Source organism: Pyxicephalus adspersus, chromosome 9 (assembly GCF_032062135.1).
Source record: "Pyxicephalus adspersus chromosome 9, UCB_Pads_2.0, whole genome shotgun sequence".
Lineage (NCBI taxonomy): Eukaryota > Metazoa > Chordata > Amphibia > Anura > Pyxicephalidae > Pyxicephalus > Pyxicephalus adspersus.
Genome location: NC_092866.1, coordinates 19,961,019 through 19,979,812, shown reverse-complemented (window position 1 = coordinate 19,979,812; position 18,794 = coordinate 19,961,019). Strand labels below are relative to the sequence as shown.

At 35.9% G+C, this 18,794-nt stretch overlaps 1 protein-coding gene across 4 annotated transcripts in view; it reads right to left on the bottom strand.

The window, feature by feature from the left end:
- The window catches only part of LOC140338597 (receptor-interacting serine/threonine-protein kinase 2-like), a 36,635-nt gene that overhangs the window by 17,449 nt on the left and 392 nt on the right, over nucleotides 1-18,794 (bottom strand). For 2 of the 4 annotated variants that reach the window (XM_072422869.1, XM_072422872.1), the window contains exons 1-6: nucleotides 18,464-18,538; nucleotides 8,867-9,119; nucleotides 7,310-7,463; nucleotides 3,084-3,239; nucleotides 1,759-1,892; nucleotides 515-564 (exon numbers count right to left, since the gene is read on the bottom strand). In XM_072422869.1, coding sequence (XP_072278970.1) covers nucleotides 515-564; nucleotides 1,759-1,892; nucleotides 3,084-3,239; nucleotides 7,310-7,463; nucleotides 8,867-9,012 — 640 coding nt within the window. In that variant the 5' untranslated portion in view covers nucleotides 9,013-9,119; nucleotides 18,464-18,538. Of the gene's footprint in view, nucleotides 1-514; nucleotides 565-1,758; nucleotides 1,893-3,083; nucleotides 3,240-7,309; nucleotides 7,464-8,866; nucleotides 9,120-10,603; nucleotides 10,864-18,463; nucleotides 18,539-18,794 lie in introns of those variants that run through there. The other 2 variants (XM_072422870.1, XM_072422871.1) reach the window with 2 other exon arrangements.

The following is an 18,794-nucleotide window of genomic DNA, read 5'->3' as shown; positions in this document are numbered from 1 at the left end:
AGCTGAATGACACTCATTCAGTGTAATTTAGCTGTGAAGACCAGGACGGGGTCCTGCACTCAGTGTAATGACATATCATTAAACCGAGTAAGTGTTGACACTGTAACGAAATTACCATTAATAGTTCTGGCTGATAGGATTACCAGATAAGATTTACTTGAAGTAGAAACATATTTGATATTACAGCAAGATGTTCAAGAATATGTTTTTGAAATGTGTTTTGTTAGACTTTAAAGACATCTGTGTATGTGGGGTTGAAATTACTGCTTGAATGCACAGCTCCTTTTTTCAGATTTAGCCATATTTATATTGGAAAATACCTAGCTTATTAGGATCAGGCCACTTGGCATATCTGATGGTGTATGGACATCATTTTTGGAGGGTAAAAATCAACAATAACAATGAAAAAGCAATAATAGACTTATTTAAAGATATAAAAATATCAGTATTTTATTATGTTGTATATATTTTATTAGTAGTATGTTCGTACTGTACATTACATAAAGTTACTTACCATGGAAAGGGCATTTTCTGGTCAAAACTTCATGCATGATGATCCCCAAGCTGAAAATAAAATAGATATACCTTATTAATATTCATTAGAAAAAAATGTTGAATTTTTATATTGTATTGTTATATATGTTAGAATGTGTGCAGTTACATAGTTTAGCTCTTTCATATGATTTCTGTATCAACATTAGGAAAAGAACATGGCTGTACAATTACTTAGGGAAATAATTGATCTGTTCCTTGCAGCTTTGGATGTTGTGTCCAGGGTTTGGGAGAAAGGGACGGTAAGTATGCAGGGAAAGGACAGGATTTGGAAGCAAATAGACAGAAAAGAAGGAAAATAAAAGACAGGACTGATGGAGGGTTTTAAGATCTGATGGTCAAATTTAGAATCCAACAAAGATTTTGTTTACAGTAAGCAATAGTGTGTTTGGAACAGTCATGTCTAGCAAAGGGTTTTGTGGAACCTACTAGAGGCATTGTCTAGGGGTAATTATCACCTGGCATACCAATGGTAAAGCGGTCATTATCTTTTTAGCTGTATAGGTAGCTTTCTTCCTATTGAACACCAATGTAAAATCATTTTTTTTTTCCACTGATTATCAATATAAGGAGAATTCCTAACAGGGACCAATGTAAATGCCATTCTTCTCATTGATTGCTAATGTACAGAATGCTCTTTCCACTGACCACCAACGTACAAAAGTTTTTTTTCCACTGACCACCAATATTGGAAGGATTATTCCCATTGACCACCAATACTAAAAATACTTTTCCTACTAGCGACTCATGTAGGGAGCATCTCTTTTTCTGACTAGCAAAACACATTCCTCTTTAGGGAACATAGGTGTATAAGGGCACATATTTCACTGGCTGTATTATAAAGGTGTCATTTTCCAAGGAACCACAATATGCGGAAGCATCTTTCACAATACCCACCAAAGAAAAGGGACCCTTTAACAAATACCAATGTAAGAAGATAATTGACTACTGACTACCAAATGTAAGGGAATCTGCATGTGTTTTACCTTTAAACTGTCATTTTTTTCGTATGTTGAAGTCAACGGACAACTATACAGATAATAGATTTTTGTTAAGACTAGCATTTAAAAATGTGTTCATAGAGCTCTCTGATAGATCAGCAGTGCCAGTGTAAAAGCTATATAATATATTTTGGCAAATTGTGGCGTGAATTCTATTTGAAGTATTGGTATCTATTGGGAAAGTTCAAAAGAAATAAATTCTAACCTGTAAATGTCATCAGACAGGGTTGGCTCATGACCCTGTAGCCTCTGAGGAGACAGATATATTCTATGTGCGCTATTATCTTGGTCCGATGAAACCACATGCTTTGGTAAGTTTGGTAACTGGACATCTGAAAGCTAAAAAACGAACACAATTGATTATTGGAATATCTGTATCTGTTAATACATTATATATAATTTTTATATACTGTAGAATAATACAAAAAAAGTATATGTACACAAATAAAAGTATATGTACCAAAACTGTAATAAACATAATATTTTACTGCAGTTGAATTACTCTCTAACCACACATTAATATGTTTTTAATACCCTGCTGGATTATGTTTTCAATTCATTATAATCCATGTTTTTAATTTGCATTCTTAGTATTCACTGCATAAAATGAAATGAAAAAACAATCATAGCAGACACTGGCCTTTCTCTAAGAACAGTGCAGAATACTGATACTGCACTTTTAAACAACAACAACAATAATAATAAATACAATAAAACATATAAAAATACATAATAATACCTAAACAAACATAATACATGTAAAAAAACCAGCATGCCGTTGCAGTATCTTTGCTACAGAACAAAAAATCAGAAACAATTGAAATTTGCCTGTCTGTTTTTGTAAAATGAACACTGAGCTGCCTATGTGTACATTTTTGCATACCTCAATGACAGAATAAATGAACCCCCCATGCATGTGTACAGGAGCTACATCAATCCAGCCTGGTAATCAAGATGGCCAAAGATCCTGCACCAAGAAAAGGACTGAGTGAGGATGTTGGCACTATCAAGGGAGCTATGGGAGGCAAGTTTACCTGGACTTTAAGCAGAAGAATAAAGCTGGCCATACACTGATCATAAAGTGTACAATCTGGTATAGACTAATATCTTACTGATATTGCTTGTTTACCTGGATTCTCGCTGTGTACCCATCGACCAGTACATAGCATTAAACCGAAAGTGCTTCTTAATACCCTCCAACCAATACAATAACAATATTCCAATAACAACAATTAATCAAGAATAACTTATTACTTAATAGATTTCCATTAAATTCAATGTTTTTATCAAATCTGACATCTAATCTACAAAAATAGAGTGTAGTTTATGGACACCATACATTAAATTATGTATTTGTGTTTTTTAGATGTAAAATCACTGTGGGGGACTTTCATACTAATGTCAACAGAAATAAATCTATTGTGAAATGATCTTAATATTATTTTCTTATTCCATCCTATTATTTTAGATTTTATTAACAACCTGCTATGAATATGGGTAACAGATATTTTTTTTTCCCAAACATATTACCTTTACATTGAAATTGCCATCCAATAGTATATTGCAGGGCTTTAAGCGCTGGTGCATTATAGGTGGGTAAAGGTTGTGTAGGAAAGTCAAACCCTCAGCAACATCTCTCAGGATCCTGATGCATACACTCAGTGGAAGTAGGGGATATAAATCACGCTGTAAACAAACAAAATTAAAAATAAACCATGTTACTATGATTTTATAATGTTCTATTGTAAAAACTATTATAGCTAGGAGTCTAAACACTAACCAGAAAGCCCTGTTCTAGAATTACTTACAAGCTGACATATGTAGATTGCTATGGCTGACCTCCTAAAATGATGTGCCTGGCTATCTCTGGGTATTATTTTTTTTATTATTGTTATTATCTGGGTATTAACATATTACGCAGAGCTTTACAGAGTCCATAGTCATATCAATAAATGTCCCTCAAAGGGACTCAAAATGTAATGTCCCTACCATAGCCATATGTCATTATTACAGTCTAAGGACAATTTGGGGGGAAGCCAATTATCCTAACTGCCTGGAGGAAACCCATGTAAACACGGGGTGAACCTGCAAACTCCATGCAGATAGTGTCTTGACTGAGATTTGAACCTGGGACATAGTTCTACAAAGGCCAGAGCGCTAACCCCTGAGCCAACACAGAACAATAGTAAAGCTTACAAACTGTGTTGTTATCCCATGTCAGTGCCATGAAAGGTGTTGAAGCCACTGGGCCATGACAATCAGCATGTCTATAAGCTAGCATTTTGAAAAGAAGATATCACCAGTGACAACCCATGAATCCTAGATGCTTGTACCTGTGATAGTGTAGAATCTATAAGTATATTGGATTATAACAGCACCAGCAATGATGTTGTAAATGTATTTTGATTTACAAGGGCAGGAAAAAGTATACAATATACAGGACCCAGGTATAGGATCCTACCAATGTACAGTATATGATATACAGTGCATATCCTAATGTGGCTTTTTACTTACATACTAGCAACACCCAAAAAATATCTGTCCACAGATACACTAAATATTGCTATCTGAAAATTCCCTTTTCCTAAAAGAAAATAGTTTGGGGATTTCCCAGTGATTCATAGGGGAGTGGTGTATATCACAGTCATTTTCAGATGCCGTTAGTAGTGAACCTTATTGTGACAAATGTAGGATTATTCTTGCAATTGGTATTTTGCAATTGACTCAAACATCTGACAATTAAACTGAATTGACTGAATATCTGTCTAAAATTTGTTGTTAAGGTAAACAGCAGGTAGAGCTTCTATTGGCTTCCATTCAAGTCAAAACAGGTTTGGTGCATTTGGCTGAACCTAGAAAAATCGTCCAGGTTCATTATATTTATAGCTATAGGTATTATTATATTTGTTTTTTGTACATTTGCACCTGGACTTTAAAAACATTTACATTACAGGTAGTCCCCGAGTTAAGGACATCCCACATAGGGACAACTAATAGATATGAACAGGGCTTTCCTGCTCTCTACCTGCTCGCTTGTGTGCTGGATGGAGGCTTGTTGGGGGGAGTGGGGCTGTTTGCATGACTTGCAGAAGAAGTCTTATGTCCTTCTGCAACATCTTGTAACTCTTTAATGACCAAGACAAACTCTGCAGTTTTTTCTTTTTGCCTATCAATGCACAGCTTGCTCCAAAAGGTAATGAATGTCTAGGCTGTTTTGTTTTTTTTGCTTTGTTTGTGATTAACTCACAGTGAGGATTTTATACAGTAACTGACACCACACTGCCTAATAATATGTTGAGACCTGTTCTGAGTTACCGTATTTTCCGGCGTACAAGACGACTTTTTAACCCCGAAAAATCTATGACAAAGTCAGGGGTCGTCTTGTACGCCGGGTACCAGTACTTACCTGCAGCGTCCGGTGTCCCCGCGAGTCCCCTCTCTGGTCTGGCGTCCATGCGAGTCCTCCTGTGCCTCCTTCTGTCTTCCTGCTTCTCAGCTTACACGAGTCCTCCTGGGCAGGCTCGCGTTGCTTCACAGCAGGACTCGTGTAAGCTGAAAAGCAGGACGTGAGCCTGGATTGGCTCTCCAGTGGAACACGCCCATTCATTAAAGGAACGTGCCCATTCATTACTTAGAACTAGTAGTGTACAGTTCTTTCTGCCTCTCATTTCTCACACAATAGTGAGATCTGACAGGCAGAAGGAACAGTACAATACTGGGCATATAACACGACCCCCAAATGATTGGTTAGAGTGGGGGTCGTCTTATATGCCCAGTCGCCTTATACACCGGAAAATACGGTACATTCAAACTTAAGAACAAACCTACTATCTGTATGTGAATATTGAATTTTCGTTCCCATAAATTTATTTCCTCATATTGATAGGGTGTGTTTTATTGTCATTTTATTAGCTCCAAGCGTCAGAAACATGATGAATGTATGTTTTATGAACCTGATAAGTTTGTTGGTTGTATGAGTTAGTATGAGTTAGTATAACAAAAAAGCTCAGTTCAGCTTAAATTTAAAATCAGTTTGGCATCCCTCTATGATCATTCTGAAATTGTTGACAGGTGTTATTTGACCTCCAGTTGACCTCATTCTGACCGGTTTATAAACTAAACCAATCTGCTTTTGAATTCTCATTGACTTGTATATGGATAGAGACAATTCTGAAGTAGACAAAAGCCAGTGTGTTTATTAGATATGTGAATGTATCTATTTACTAGCTATATACTAGTACTATTACAAGACTAATTTGTCACGTATGACTAGTATATATGTCCTAAAATAAACTAGTGATGTAGTAAGCAATTTGTCCTATTTAATGACAGATTTAAAGTTGAACTCCATAATAAAGAGAGGCCCCCAGCATTAAGAGCAGGGCCTCATGACAGGGGTGTAAGGGGCTGCCCAGGGAAAAGAACGGGGGGGGGGGAGTTGCAGCGAAGTTGGAGGATTGGGAGAGTTCGAAAGATGCAAAGGGAGGAGAGAAAGAGGAGAGGATGAATATTAAAAGGGGTGGGGATGCTATATAGATAAAAGGGGGCTGTGTCAGAGGTCGTCACAGTTTTTACAAGAAGAAAATTCCCACCCTCCCTCCCTGGAATTTAGGGTTTAGTAGGCGGTTGGGGTCAGGGGGAAGGTAAGTGCCCGTGGTAAGTTGGTGGTGAAGGAGCATCCCGGGTGGTGGAGTGCCCCTTTAAGATGTTCGAGTGGGGCCCCTGAGGCAAGGTGGGCCTAGGGGCCTTGGCGGTGGTCATGGTGAGTTGCGAATATTGCAACTGGGCGGGCTTTACCTTTCAGGACCTGCAGCCTGGTAATAAGAAGAAAATAACAAGAGGTGGTTATTTTGAAAGTTAGGGGTTAATATTGGAGTTTAAAGTTAAAAGTTAGAGTTATTGCAATGTTATTTATTTGGTTATTTATTGGTTATTTATTTGGTTATTTATATTTATTTATATTTATGGTAATATGTTAATATTCATGCTATGTTTGTTATTCATGTTAATTAAGGTTCATTAAGTTATGTTTGCCTAAAAGTTATTTAATTTTGGTTAATTATGCAAATGTATGTGAATTGATGTTAAATAAATCGGCTGCATGCCAGCCAAAATTTTAAATCCAAAATGGAGTGGTGTCTTATCTACCTACGGAAGGTTGGCAAGCGGAAGGGAGGGGGTGGGGGAAAAGGCAAACAGTCTAAGGATGGTAGAAATATAAATGGAGAAGGGGGGGAAAGGAAGTGGAGCTGGGCAGGGGATCCGCACTACCCTTGTCATGTATATTCTTGTTGTGGCTAATACAGTTAAAGATGTTGTTAACTATATAAATTTCCTGTTTTAGGTTTACATGCTTTTTTTATATTTTTATGCTGACTAACCTATCTAACAAAAATGTGACAAGGGACTATAATCATGTGGCTGCTTACAGCAGCAAGCATTGTTTGGTATTGTTTAAAGAGAAAAAAAGTTGCTGTAACTGCTTAACAAATGTTAGACTCTAATCAGAAAAATGACAATAAATGATAATAATAAGAGTGAATGACTAAAGTTCCGCTGCTCATTCAGCATTGTAGTTTAGCATCACAGTGAACCTCCTATTGTTCTAAGCCTAACATAAATTCGTAATATTGGACTTTAATAATGAGACACCCAAACTATTCCAGATGTGATCATTTCACATGGCTTTATTCATTTGAAGGATGATTTTTAATGACATGTCTACTTTTATGGTACATCGATTGACTTTGACACACCTGGTAAATAAGGGAGTGTAAGGATCCATTTGTCATCCATTGTGTTAAAATACCCAGTGTATGTGGTGTCCGATAAATGCCCACCAATTGTGTCAGATACTCTGATTTTATCTTGTTGATATAGTCAATGTGGTTCAGGACCATTTGTTGGGATCTGAAAGAAAGAGATGAGTATTAGAATGATAATATCTTTGATTTTATTACATATAAGTAAACATACATAAACTGAGTTCCACCTATCCAGAGGTGAAAATAGGTTTAACCAGAGACTTTAAAATGTATGATTTGTGTCCAGACATTATCTGAGGTTAGCATCTAGACCAGCCATTTTCAAGCATGGTTTAGGATTAAGGGTTCTTCCATTAGTTTTCAGGGGTTCCTCAAATTGTGATTTATTGACCTCCTCTTTGATGATAACAGAATAACTCTGGGGTTAACACCACTTGGTGGAGACAGCTGAATGACTCCAATGATGTTTTTAGGTGTCTATAAGGGTTTTTATTCTAGCTACCACTGAAGTTGGGCATTCTTTCCACTGTAAATTAATTCAAAAGTTCCTCAGGAAATAATAGGTTGAGAAAAGTTGGTCTAGACTGATATAGACTCATGGGGGCTGATTTATTAAAGCTCTCCAAGGCTGGAGAGGATAAACTTTCATCAGTGAACCTGGGTGATCCAGCAAACCAGGATTGAAAACATTTGCTAACAAATAGGTTTCCAGGTTTGCTGGGTCACCCAACTTCACTGATAAAAGTATCCTCTCCAGCCTCGGAAAGCTTTAATAAATCAGGCCCATAGATGGAATAGTTCTCCAGGTTCCTGTGCAGTTCTTGACTGTGTAAAACAAATCAGTCCCTGCTGAAGCCTTATGACTGCCAGTAATGTTACAACAATGCAGTCTGATATCTTGGGATGGTGACTGAAGAAATGCTTATTTTTTTCTTGCAGTTGGTGACTTTTTCTTAGTCCAGGTCATGTCAATGTCCCGGACAACAAGTGCTGCTTTTCCAGTAGTCCTGCATTGTAAGGGAAGTAAAGGGCTTGCCCGCATTCTGGAAGTATCAGACAATAGGACACCATGCAGCTACTGAGGGAAAAATACATAACTTAGGTAATTAACCTCATTCTTTATCCCTAGACAAATTTAGCATTTTGTGCTGAGGGTAATCCACTGCAATGATATTTGGAGTTTAACTTTAAAAACTGCTCTGTTTATGGTAAATGTTCGAACATTCCTATTTAAGTATATGTTATCTTCATTTTCATTCTCAGTTCTCTTTTGATAAAATGAACTGTAATTGATGAGTGCATGGGGGAGCACATTTTGTGCGCTGGTGCACTGTGCCACTTGACAATGGGCAAGCATTCTATTACAAAATGCAGCCTACAGTATTTTAAATCCATCATGGTGCATTGGACAATCCAACGAAGAGAATAGGCTGCCTAAAAGCACCACAACTAATTAGGTTGGTGTGAATACTCCCTATATGCAGTTCCAATTGTGAATATTAATTACACAATACCTGCAATACTTCCCTTTACCAGACTTAAGCTTACCTGTCATTAAGACCGGACAAAGACAAGAGCTTTATTAAGACATTGGCAAGTGTGGGTTCATAGATGGATTTGTAGACTTTTTCCGTGCTTGTGTCTACTACAGAGAAGCTCTTCAGATCGTTTTGTCTTATCAGAGGCAGAGACATTTCTGACAGCAGGCGTATACAGCTGAGGACACTATGGAGTACACATCTGTAAATGTCCACTACATTATCCCAAAGGGCTCCTTAGCGGGTAGACAAAAGGCAAGAGTCTAAAAATGTGCAAAAACAAAGATCAATACCTTGGAAAAACAGACACTTGCAACATCCTCGTTGTCATACATAATTCTCATCATGACAAAAAATGAGGGCTTTAAACTTTGTCTTAAACATGCGTGGGCACAGACCATAGAATATATACTATAGAACTATAGAATAGTGTTTTGACCGGTGTATTTGTATCACATAATGCCCCACACACTTGTTCACTGAGCACCCCATGACACCAGCTTATTTCCACTATTGGGTTAGTAAAAATCCAACAAAATCCCAATTTTTCTTTTTTTACACAGCCGATGGTGTTTTATTTAAGCGTATCATCAAATTTTATAAGGTTTAAAAAACAGGTGAATTTAAATAAATGGAATGCAAAAGGCAGTCCACCAACCAAAAAAAGAAAAACCAAACAGGCCAATATAAATAAAATAACAAAAATAAATTTAAGCTGCAATATTCACCTTCAAAGATTGTTTCCAGTATTGGAAATCTAGTTTGTGTGCACGTAGACTGCAAGATGCTGATATTGGATGAAACTTAGGGACTTGCACTGCTTGCAGTTTTATGATTTTTTAATATATCATAAAAAATTAGATATTGTAGTAATGATGACAAAGCTCAATTAGTATGAGTTTTTTTATATCTGCCTAGTTCAGATTCCCTATTACATCTATATGGACTACTTCCTAATATAAATTATTATTTTTTTTTATATATATTATACTATTGCTGTATATTGTGAAACTTTACAAATGAAACAATGTAAACTCTCTCCAACCATTCATTTAAACAAAAAACTTTTTTCAGTTCCTGATCTCTCTGACATATCACACACAGGTCCAGGTACTGTCTGGAATTCTCCCTAATGGTTTACATAAAGAAACAGAAACCCAGTGGAGGTTTCTCTACTCCCACCAGAATGTCTTTTATGTGCAAAAAGAAACTGCAGCATCATACCTGTGGCTTTAAAAAGATTTACTGGCATGAAGTAGAGAAGCATGTGACAAGGTGATTTCCAGAGACATTTGAAATATTTTCATGTTTAAACACTCGAAGTTCTCAAGAATAAAAATAAAACTTAAGTTACCCTTCAGAAGGGAAGTTGGAAATATGATAGGTTACTTTAAACCTCATTTCCTTTTGTTATTATTATTATTATTAAACAGGATTTATATAGCGCCAACATATTACGCAGCGCTGTACATTAAATAGGTTATTACAACAGATATTTTACTGACAATGCAAGTCCATTAAAAGGTTACATATGAGCAAACTGATTTTTACGTCACATGTCCACAGTGCAGGTAGCAAATTTCTTTTCTTATGTAGTCCCACAGAGGAGGGATTTTCAAGTTTAGTAATTTGTGTACAATCATAATGATCATTAAATTGCCTGTAAACTACATGCACAAGTTCAGTCCATGTCTTCTAAGCTGATTTGGTGGTTTGTTAGTAATGGCGATTAAAAACAACTTTTTACCAGTTTTTGGCAGTGATATTCGATGTCTTTATAAATCTTTTGTTATCTTTCTTCTAGTGATCATGCCAGTAACACATCTTCTGTCTGAGAGGGGCAATGCTTCTTAACAGAACCATGTCTATAGATGAGCAGTGTTTCCACCCTAGGACATGATTACAAAATATCCTCCTCTCCTGTATTCTGTAACATAGGAGACAGGGCTTTTATAGTCCCCAGAGAAAACTGGAATGATGTAACTGGTAACAGAGGTAGGAGTATAGAGCAGATAAGACAAGATTTCAAACAGAATAAAAAAAGATATGTTTTCACTTACTGAGCAGATACATAGGGGTTGATTTATTAAAGCTCTCCAAGGCTGAAGAGGATACACTTTCATGAGTAAAGCTGATCCAACAAACCTGGAATGGATTTCTTAAAATCATATGCTATTTGTTAACAAATGGTTTCAAGCCTGGACCAGATGCATTCTAGGTATTCTGGGTTGCTGAGCTTCACTGATGAAAGTATATCCTCTCTAGCCTAGGACAGCATTAATAAACCAGGCCCAATGAAACATTGTCGTGGTCTACTCAACAGACCAAAAGGGACCAAGTAAGACTATGTACAAACGTAGGATGTTTGCAGCTGCAAACAATCTTTTATGATTGTTTCCAAGGACAGATAGTGACAGATTACTGAAAGAAACAACATACAGCACCCATTCTGTTCTATGAAGAGGTGAGTACAAGTGAGCAGCACTTCGCTATGCCCGCCACCTTGACTTTTACAGCGACTCTTCCTGATCTTCGTTCACTGATCCGCCGTGGCAGGTTGATGAATGATGTCAGGCAGCCACTGTATACCTGTCAATTATCTAATTTGTGAATGTGACCTAAGAGAAGTTTATTGTTAGGATAAAAAAAAAAATACATATCTTTTTTTTAATAAAGTTCATATCTGAAAAGTACAGGGGACCTTGTTGCTGTGTTTTGAGTGTTCATATCAGTAACAAGATCACCCACAACAATCCTGGATATTTCCAACAGCAAATAATAGCTGCTACAAAATTGCCTGCCTAAAATCCCATCCTACATTGTGAAATACACTAGAGTATATGTTATTGTATGTTTATGGCATGTGCACAATATCTTTCTTGAAAAATGCTTCTTGTCTGCAAATCAAAGTAAACATTATCCTGTTATCTGGCTTACTTTCTAGTTGAAAGCACTGACCTCATCGCCTCGTGATTTCTGCTTTTCAACTGGAATGTGACTGCATACGCAATATTGTTTTGTCATACAGACTGCCCATAGAAAAAATCTGTCAGTAAGTCACAGCTTACATGTCTAGATTTCTGATATGCTCACACATGGCTTCAGGCTTAGAAAACATAAAGACTACATACAAATTAAAATCCAGATTGTTAAATCATCTAAACTAAGTCATTTTAAAGATTGTTTTGAAGGCAATCATTCATTGTTGCAGAATACAACTTAGGTACAATTCCCTCCACCTAAGTGGTTCCTAGTTTTGGATGGATATATACACCTCTATTAAAAACGTATTATATAATTAATAAACCTTTTATGCAGACTATAAATATTCCCATTTGTTAGTTTACTCATATAAAGGAATTGTCATTCTGACCAATAATTTTTTGCATATTTATTTTTTACAGTCAGCAATATGAGCACTTGGCAGCGTGAACATTGTTCAGCATCCCACACTACTGAATTAATCTAATATATTGGGTTTCTTTCCAAATGACACCTATATTTCATCTAGTGGCTGACCATCTTTGGGATATACTTGGTTTTTGTTCTGCTCTCCTTGCTGTGTTGGCTGAGGAGTGTTCCCATATGATGTAACATACACTTATCTGCTATCTACCTCCTAAATCCAGAGGAAGCAGTGCTCTATACTTTAAAATGCGTAGACACTTTGCATTTTAATTGGGAGGTTTACTATAAATGATCTCATGATAAACTCTATTACGCCTTTTGTGTATTAAGACACATTTTGTAAATACTTATCTATGTTTTAAATATTCTTGTTCAACAAACATTGGTTGAATTGGTTGTTCTAATAGGACTGTATTTACCAAAGCCAAATTTAAAATCCCAATATAAAATGTTTAAGTCTTTCAACCAGGCGCTACATATTCCCATTTGTTAGTTAACAACTATTATAATAAAAAAGAAGTTGCCATTTTGGCCAATACCTTTTTGTTTTTGAAATAATAATGCTTTACAGTCTGCAATATGAGCACTTGTATGGGGTGTGACATTTGCCTCTGTGCATTTTGAGCCAAAAAGTGTCCCTTATTCCAGTCTCCAAACTGGGGGTGTAAAGCTTTATGACTTCATACAATATTTCAGAGATATGTATGTATGTATATATATATATATATATATAGCTCACCCTCTTGAAAAAGTTTGACAAGACGCATTCAGGGGTGAGGATTAATACTATATCCTAGATATATAAAATGTCTTTGAGCCTCTGTGTTATCTATATCAACTGTGAGATATAAAATTTAGACCCATATGTATGGATTAAATTAGTAATTAAGTGTGTTTGTTATCAAACACAAAAACAGCATGTATATGTGGCTTTTAGATGTGATGGGATTTATTGATTTTACTTTACTTATTTTATACTTGTGTTTTGCATATGACTGGTTCACTGTAATTACAAAATAGTAGCAAGCATGTGGCAGTTGAAGCCAGAAATGCTTGGCATACTTGTTCTGTGGCAGAGATTAAACATTTATTGTAGGTATAAAAGCAAGAGAACCCAGTATCTGTCTAGCATGTTCAGAATACAAATAATTCCAACTCTCTGGAACAGTCTTCCTCGTCCTATTCGGCTTGCTCCTACTTTCATTTAAAGAGCACTCAAAACCCATTTTTTAAAACTTGCCTACCTATCTTCTTCTGTCTTTTGCAACCACCACTACATATCCTCCTCCTATTGTGTGTAAATTCCCCCACCTACTAGATTGTAAGCTCTTCGGGACAGGGTCCTCTCTTCCTGTATCACTGTCCGTATTAGTCTGTCATTTGCAACCCCTATTTAATGTACAGCGCTGCGTAATATGTTGGCGCTATATAAATCCTGTTTATTAATAATAATAATAATAATAATAATAATAATAATAAATTTCACCAGAAAGCTGTAGTCACTTCCGAACTTTGAACTTATTCTGATTTGTTGAAAGAATTTTAATATTTTATTACGAAACCTAAACTGTTAATTCTCCATGTACGATCATGTTTCAACCGAAAAAATGATGAAATTGTGGTCAGAAGAGCAGAAAAGTGACAAAAACACCCAAAACTTTCAGGAAATGTTCTCCTGGTTCCCATCATTGATTTTTCAGTAACATATTACTACTGTTCTGGGTAATCAGTAACATTTTTTAAATATTTTTTTTAATTCTAACTCCTAATTTAAAGTGAATGTAAAGCCATTTTTCAGATTTATTTAACTAGAGTAGGGATAGTATAAACCTTTTAGTTTAGTTTTTTTCTTTGCTGGCTGTATCCCATTTCCTTTTTACTTTCTGTCCTAGATACACCCAGCATAAAATTAACAGAGGGATCTCCAATGTGAACAGAATAGAAATTTGAACTATGGGATTATCATAGGAACAGGTGTCCCATACAAAGTTTTATCTCTCACTTCTCACTCTTGTAACAGCTCTGAAATTTTGGATTTCCCATTACTTTCTAAATGACAATGGTCACCAAAATAACAGGAGGAGGAAATCAACCTAGTAGGGAAACAAACCATGAAAACAGTCCCATACTTTTTTGAATTGATTATCATTGGTGTGTTTACACTAGTAGCCTTGGCTCTTTATAGCACAATGGTGTGGCAACAAATGAAGACATTCTGTACAGAGCATGAAATGTTGCCACAGGCTTTGGGAAAATGCAGTTTTCTGAAGCAAATATAAAATATTATTGGCGACTCAGTGGACACATATTTTTAGAGCAACAAGAAGAAGAATCGTGCCAATAATACATAAAACAATGAATAATGTATTTTGTTGGCTTTAGTGATACTTTAAGTATTTAACTCATATACAGTATGTAAATGAATATATATATATATATATATATATATTCAATCAGTATATCTTAGCAAAATTGTATGTTAAGTCTCTTTTCATCAGAAACATGCCTGTTATTCCTGATGAAAATCTAGTAAACTACTAGTATAAGGGAGGGACACATGCATATAACTTCATCAATGACTATGTAAAAATAAGGCCATATATATACAATGACCAGGGGCCAAAGGAAAAAAATTCCTAAATCATGTGTGCATAGGAAAAAAAGGGATTAACCACTGAGCATGGAGGTATGAGGTGTTTCCAATTAGCAGCTCGTGAAAAGAATTAACCCTTAACCAGAACTAATGATTCACTCATCAAATGTTTTTCTCACCCTCCATTGAGGAAGCTAAAACAGCAAAATGCGTGGGGACCTGAGACGATCCTATCACAAATATTTATTCCGGCTTCTTTGATCATGATTACGCATAATCCTATAGTTCTACTCTGTTTAGCATAACCACTGACTATAATATAATATCACTATGTATGGGAATCTATAAGTGAATATATTTCTGTTTTTTGCCACTACAAAGACTTTCTTGTCTATAGTTTGTCTTATCTCTATGAGTAATCCCAGGGGCTGGCATTAGCTCTTATAAGGGGAAGACCTACCCTTAATCACTTTTCTAACTCCTAGAGGTCTTTAATAAAATATGTTAATGGTATTGGAGTCTGGATGCTACTAACCACTTTCCTTTTGTGATCAATGGCTTACTGTGGTTACAAGATCAGTTAGAAATCCTTCTAAAAAAAGATTCCCTTAAATTGTAGGGCAGGGTTAAATATTTAGGCAACCTGAGTACTATGAGGGCCAGCAAAATGGCCTGGGCTAGTTTAGATAGGAAGCTCAACATGCACTTTAACAAATCTATTTCATATCATATATAGAAAAACTATACATACCACAACACAAAGTTTGTGCAGTGTTAGTGGCTAGATCTCTCTGTCAACAGTTGGTCAAGCTGAACATCTCAAAGATTTAAAAGACACAAATAATCTTCTAGGTTAATTTTACATGATGAACTTTGTGTTACTAAATTTAGGCTGGTATCAGCTTCTGTAGTGTCTATACAGCAAAGTTCAGTCTAGGGAAGAAAAAGACTGCACAATAAGCAGTTCAGTTGTGATATAGTGCAAAGAGCCTGCTGATAGGGGCAAAGAACTTTGTTAGTGGTAAATGAGCTTCTTAATCTGCTACATCTCTTTTAACAGTCCAGTCACAAGTCGGGGAAGAGGGGATGTATGCCGAACCAGCAAACAGGACTGTGCTGTGTGACATAGCTCTGCAAATCTCAAATATAAATGGATAGAAGTGCAAATACTTTGGATGGTGGAACAACTCCCTTATATGTGTTTCATTTGTGTATTTAGCTGTATACCTAGAATTCAGCTTAAATGAATACATAAAATGCAGAGACGCCATGTACAAAGACACATGTTCAAATAGCTTTATGCTACCATAACATCTTTCTAGTCTCCCCAATCAGGAATGCACAAATACCTAGCACATTTTACCATTTGTACCTGCCATATTCAGTACTTTCTTTATTCCAACCTCATCCTCACTTGTATTAACACCACTGATGGACACAATCCTATCAAGGTTTTTCAGTAACATTTGTAAACTGCACATGCATTGGAATTCACATATTATCTCTGAGCCAGCATCTCAGTTAGAGAAATGAATACTGACCCAGGACGATGTCTGAACAAAGGCTGCAGAAGGCATTGTTACTTTAATAAGTGAAACATTGTAAATGTTGTAGAATTATAAATAATCAATGTTGAGCAACTAATTTAAATTTGATCTCATGACTTTTTATTTAGGTTAGCATACTGTTACAACTATCTTGTCCTTCCCAAAGGGATCATTTGTTATTACCTAATATGTATGTTTAAATATTATTTGCAACAGTGTCCTCAAGTCTCCATTTCCTTTAAGGAAGCCATACTGGCGAAACACATTGGAAAATGAGACAACCACTTCCCTTTTCTGTCCTACCTTTTCATGGGAAGGACAGAAGTCTTACTATTGGAAAACTTTGTATAGAATTATACAATATTTAAATGGATTATGGACCAAAAAATGTGTGATTTTATCTAAGGAATAATCATCCCTTTGTTTATCTTAAGGAATTATATGCACAATATATAAAACTGCCAACAAAAAACCCCTGCTGTTCTCTACCTTTCTTTTTTTTTTTAACATTTTATTATTTTCAATGGGTTGGCACTCATTCTAAGCCTAGAAAAGAGGCAACTGTCACAACCTAACTGTTCGCTGGATCAATGTGAAACAGTTGGATAAAATTAGGGTCCATAAAGCACAGGACCTGATGGATTACACCCACGTGTCCTCAAAGAGCTGAGTTCAGTTATTTGAAAGCCATTGTTTCTAATTTTTAGAGACTCTTTAGTCACTGGCATGGAACCAATGGGTTTACATAAGGCCAATGTACCTCTCTTTAAAAAGGGGGCAAAGTCATTACCAAGTACCTAAAAACTGGTAAGTTTAACTTCTATAGTTGGAAAGATCCTGGAGAGTTTGATAAGGAATCACATAGAAGAGTTTCTGCTAGAAAATATTATTATAAGTGATAGTCAGCATGGATTCATGAAAGACCACATCTGGAATATGCAATCCAGTGTTGGGTACCAGATCACAAAAGGGCTATTGGAATTGGAATTGGAGAGAGTGCAGAGAAGGGCAACTAAACTAATAAAAAGAATAAAGAAGCTCAGATACGAGAAGCTCAGGAGAGATTAGCTGAACTGAATCTATTCTCCTTTGAGAACAGACGTTTAAGGGGGGATTTGATCACCCTATATAAATAAATGAATGGTCCATATAGAGAACTTGTTTATCAAATATTCATTTTAAGGTCATTACAAAGGACAAGAGGGCACTCTTTGTGTCTGTAGAAGAAGAAATTTAATTTCTGGTTAAGGTAGAGATTCTTCACAGTAAGGTCTGTGAAAATGAAGAATGGGCTCCCTCAGGAGGTAGTTTCAGCAAGTACTATAGACTGCTTTTCTAGAGGCACAAAATATAACAGGGTATTAAAGTTTTAAAGTAAAGAGGTCAGAGACTGTTGATCCAGGGAACATATGATTGCCTCATGGGATAAGGAAGAATTTTTTTCCACTTTTGGAGCAGATTGACCTGGGTTTTTTTTGTCTTTCTCTGGATTAACTATGTCTTTAAGGTTTTTATCTGGGATATGTTTATTTCCCTAGTGGGTAAACTTGACGTATGTCTTTTTTCAAACTAACCATGTAACTATATTCTAGCAAAAATAATTGTATTCTTTCTCTGGTACGTGATCAGGTATTTGATGAGTGCACAGCTTTACCTCATTGAATAAACATTCACTTTGCTAAGTAAACAGGTTCAAATCCCAGGCCAGACACTACCTGTAATAATTATAATACAGCCTTTATTCTTTTAGAAAATCAACCGCATTTCATAGATTATGTGATTTTAAAGATAAAGAAAAGATCCATGAAACATATTTACTGCTGATTCCAGATACATAATATAGCTTGTAACTGCACCAAAATATTGGTGAGTGAAGATCACTCTCCTTAGCAATGTGAATGTGAATAATGTAAATGTAATCACTTATGTTCATTTTATTTGTAGGGAATCTCTAACTACTTCACACCGTATTACTGTTCTATGGCAAATTCTAAACACAAGGCATATTTAATACTTACAATTAACAATACAAGTTAGAGATAAGTAAGCAAGCTCTTACCCAGGAAGAACAGGCGTTGTTGAGTGTGCTGTGCTAGCTGGAAGCACACAATTTTATCACCACACCCACTACCGCCTCTAGAATTCCCCTTACATGCTCTTCTTTGTATTAAAGTGACAGTGTCAAAAGGTGAAAGCAAAGGGATTTCATAATTACTAAACATAGTGCCCTAGTTCTGTAGAGTAGGCGATTATAGCACCTAGCTGAATCTAAATCATTATCAAACAGAAATAAATCACAAAAACACTTTTCAATTTATAGAGTATAATAAACTATGTACATAATTCTTCTAGAGATACACTAATCAGAAATTACATCTATATTATTGTCT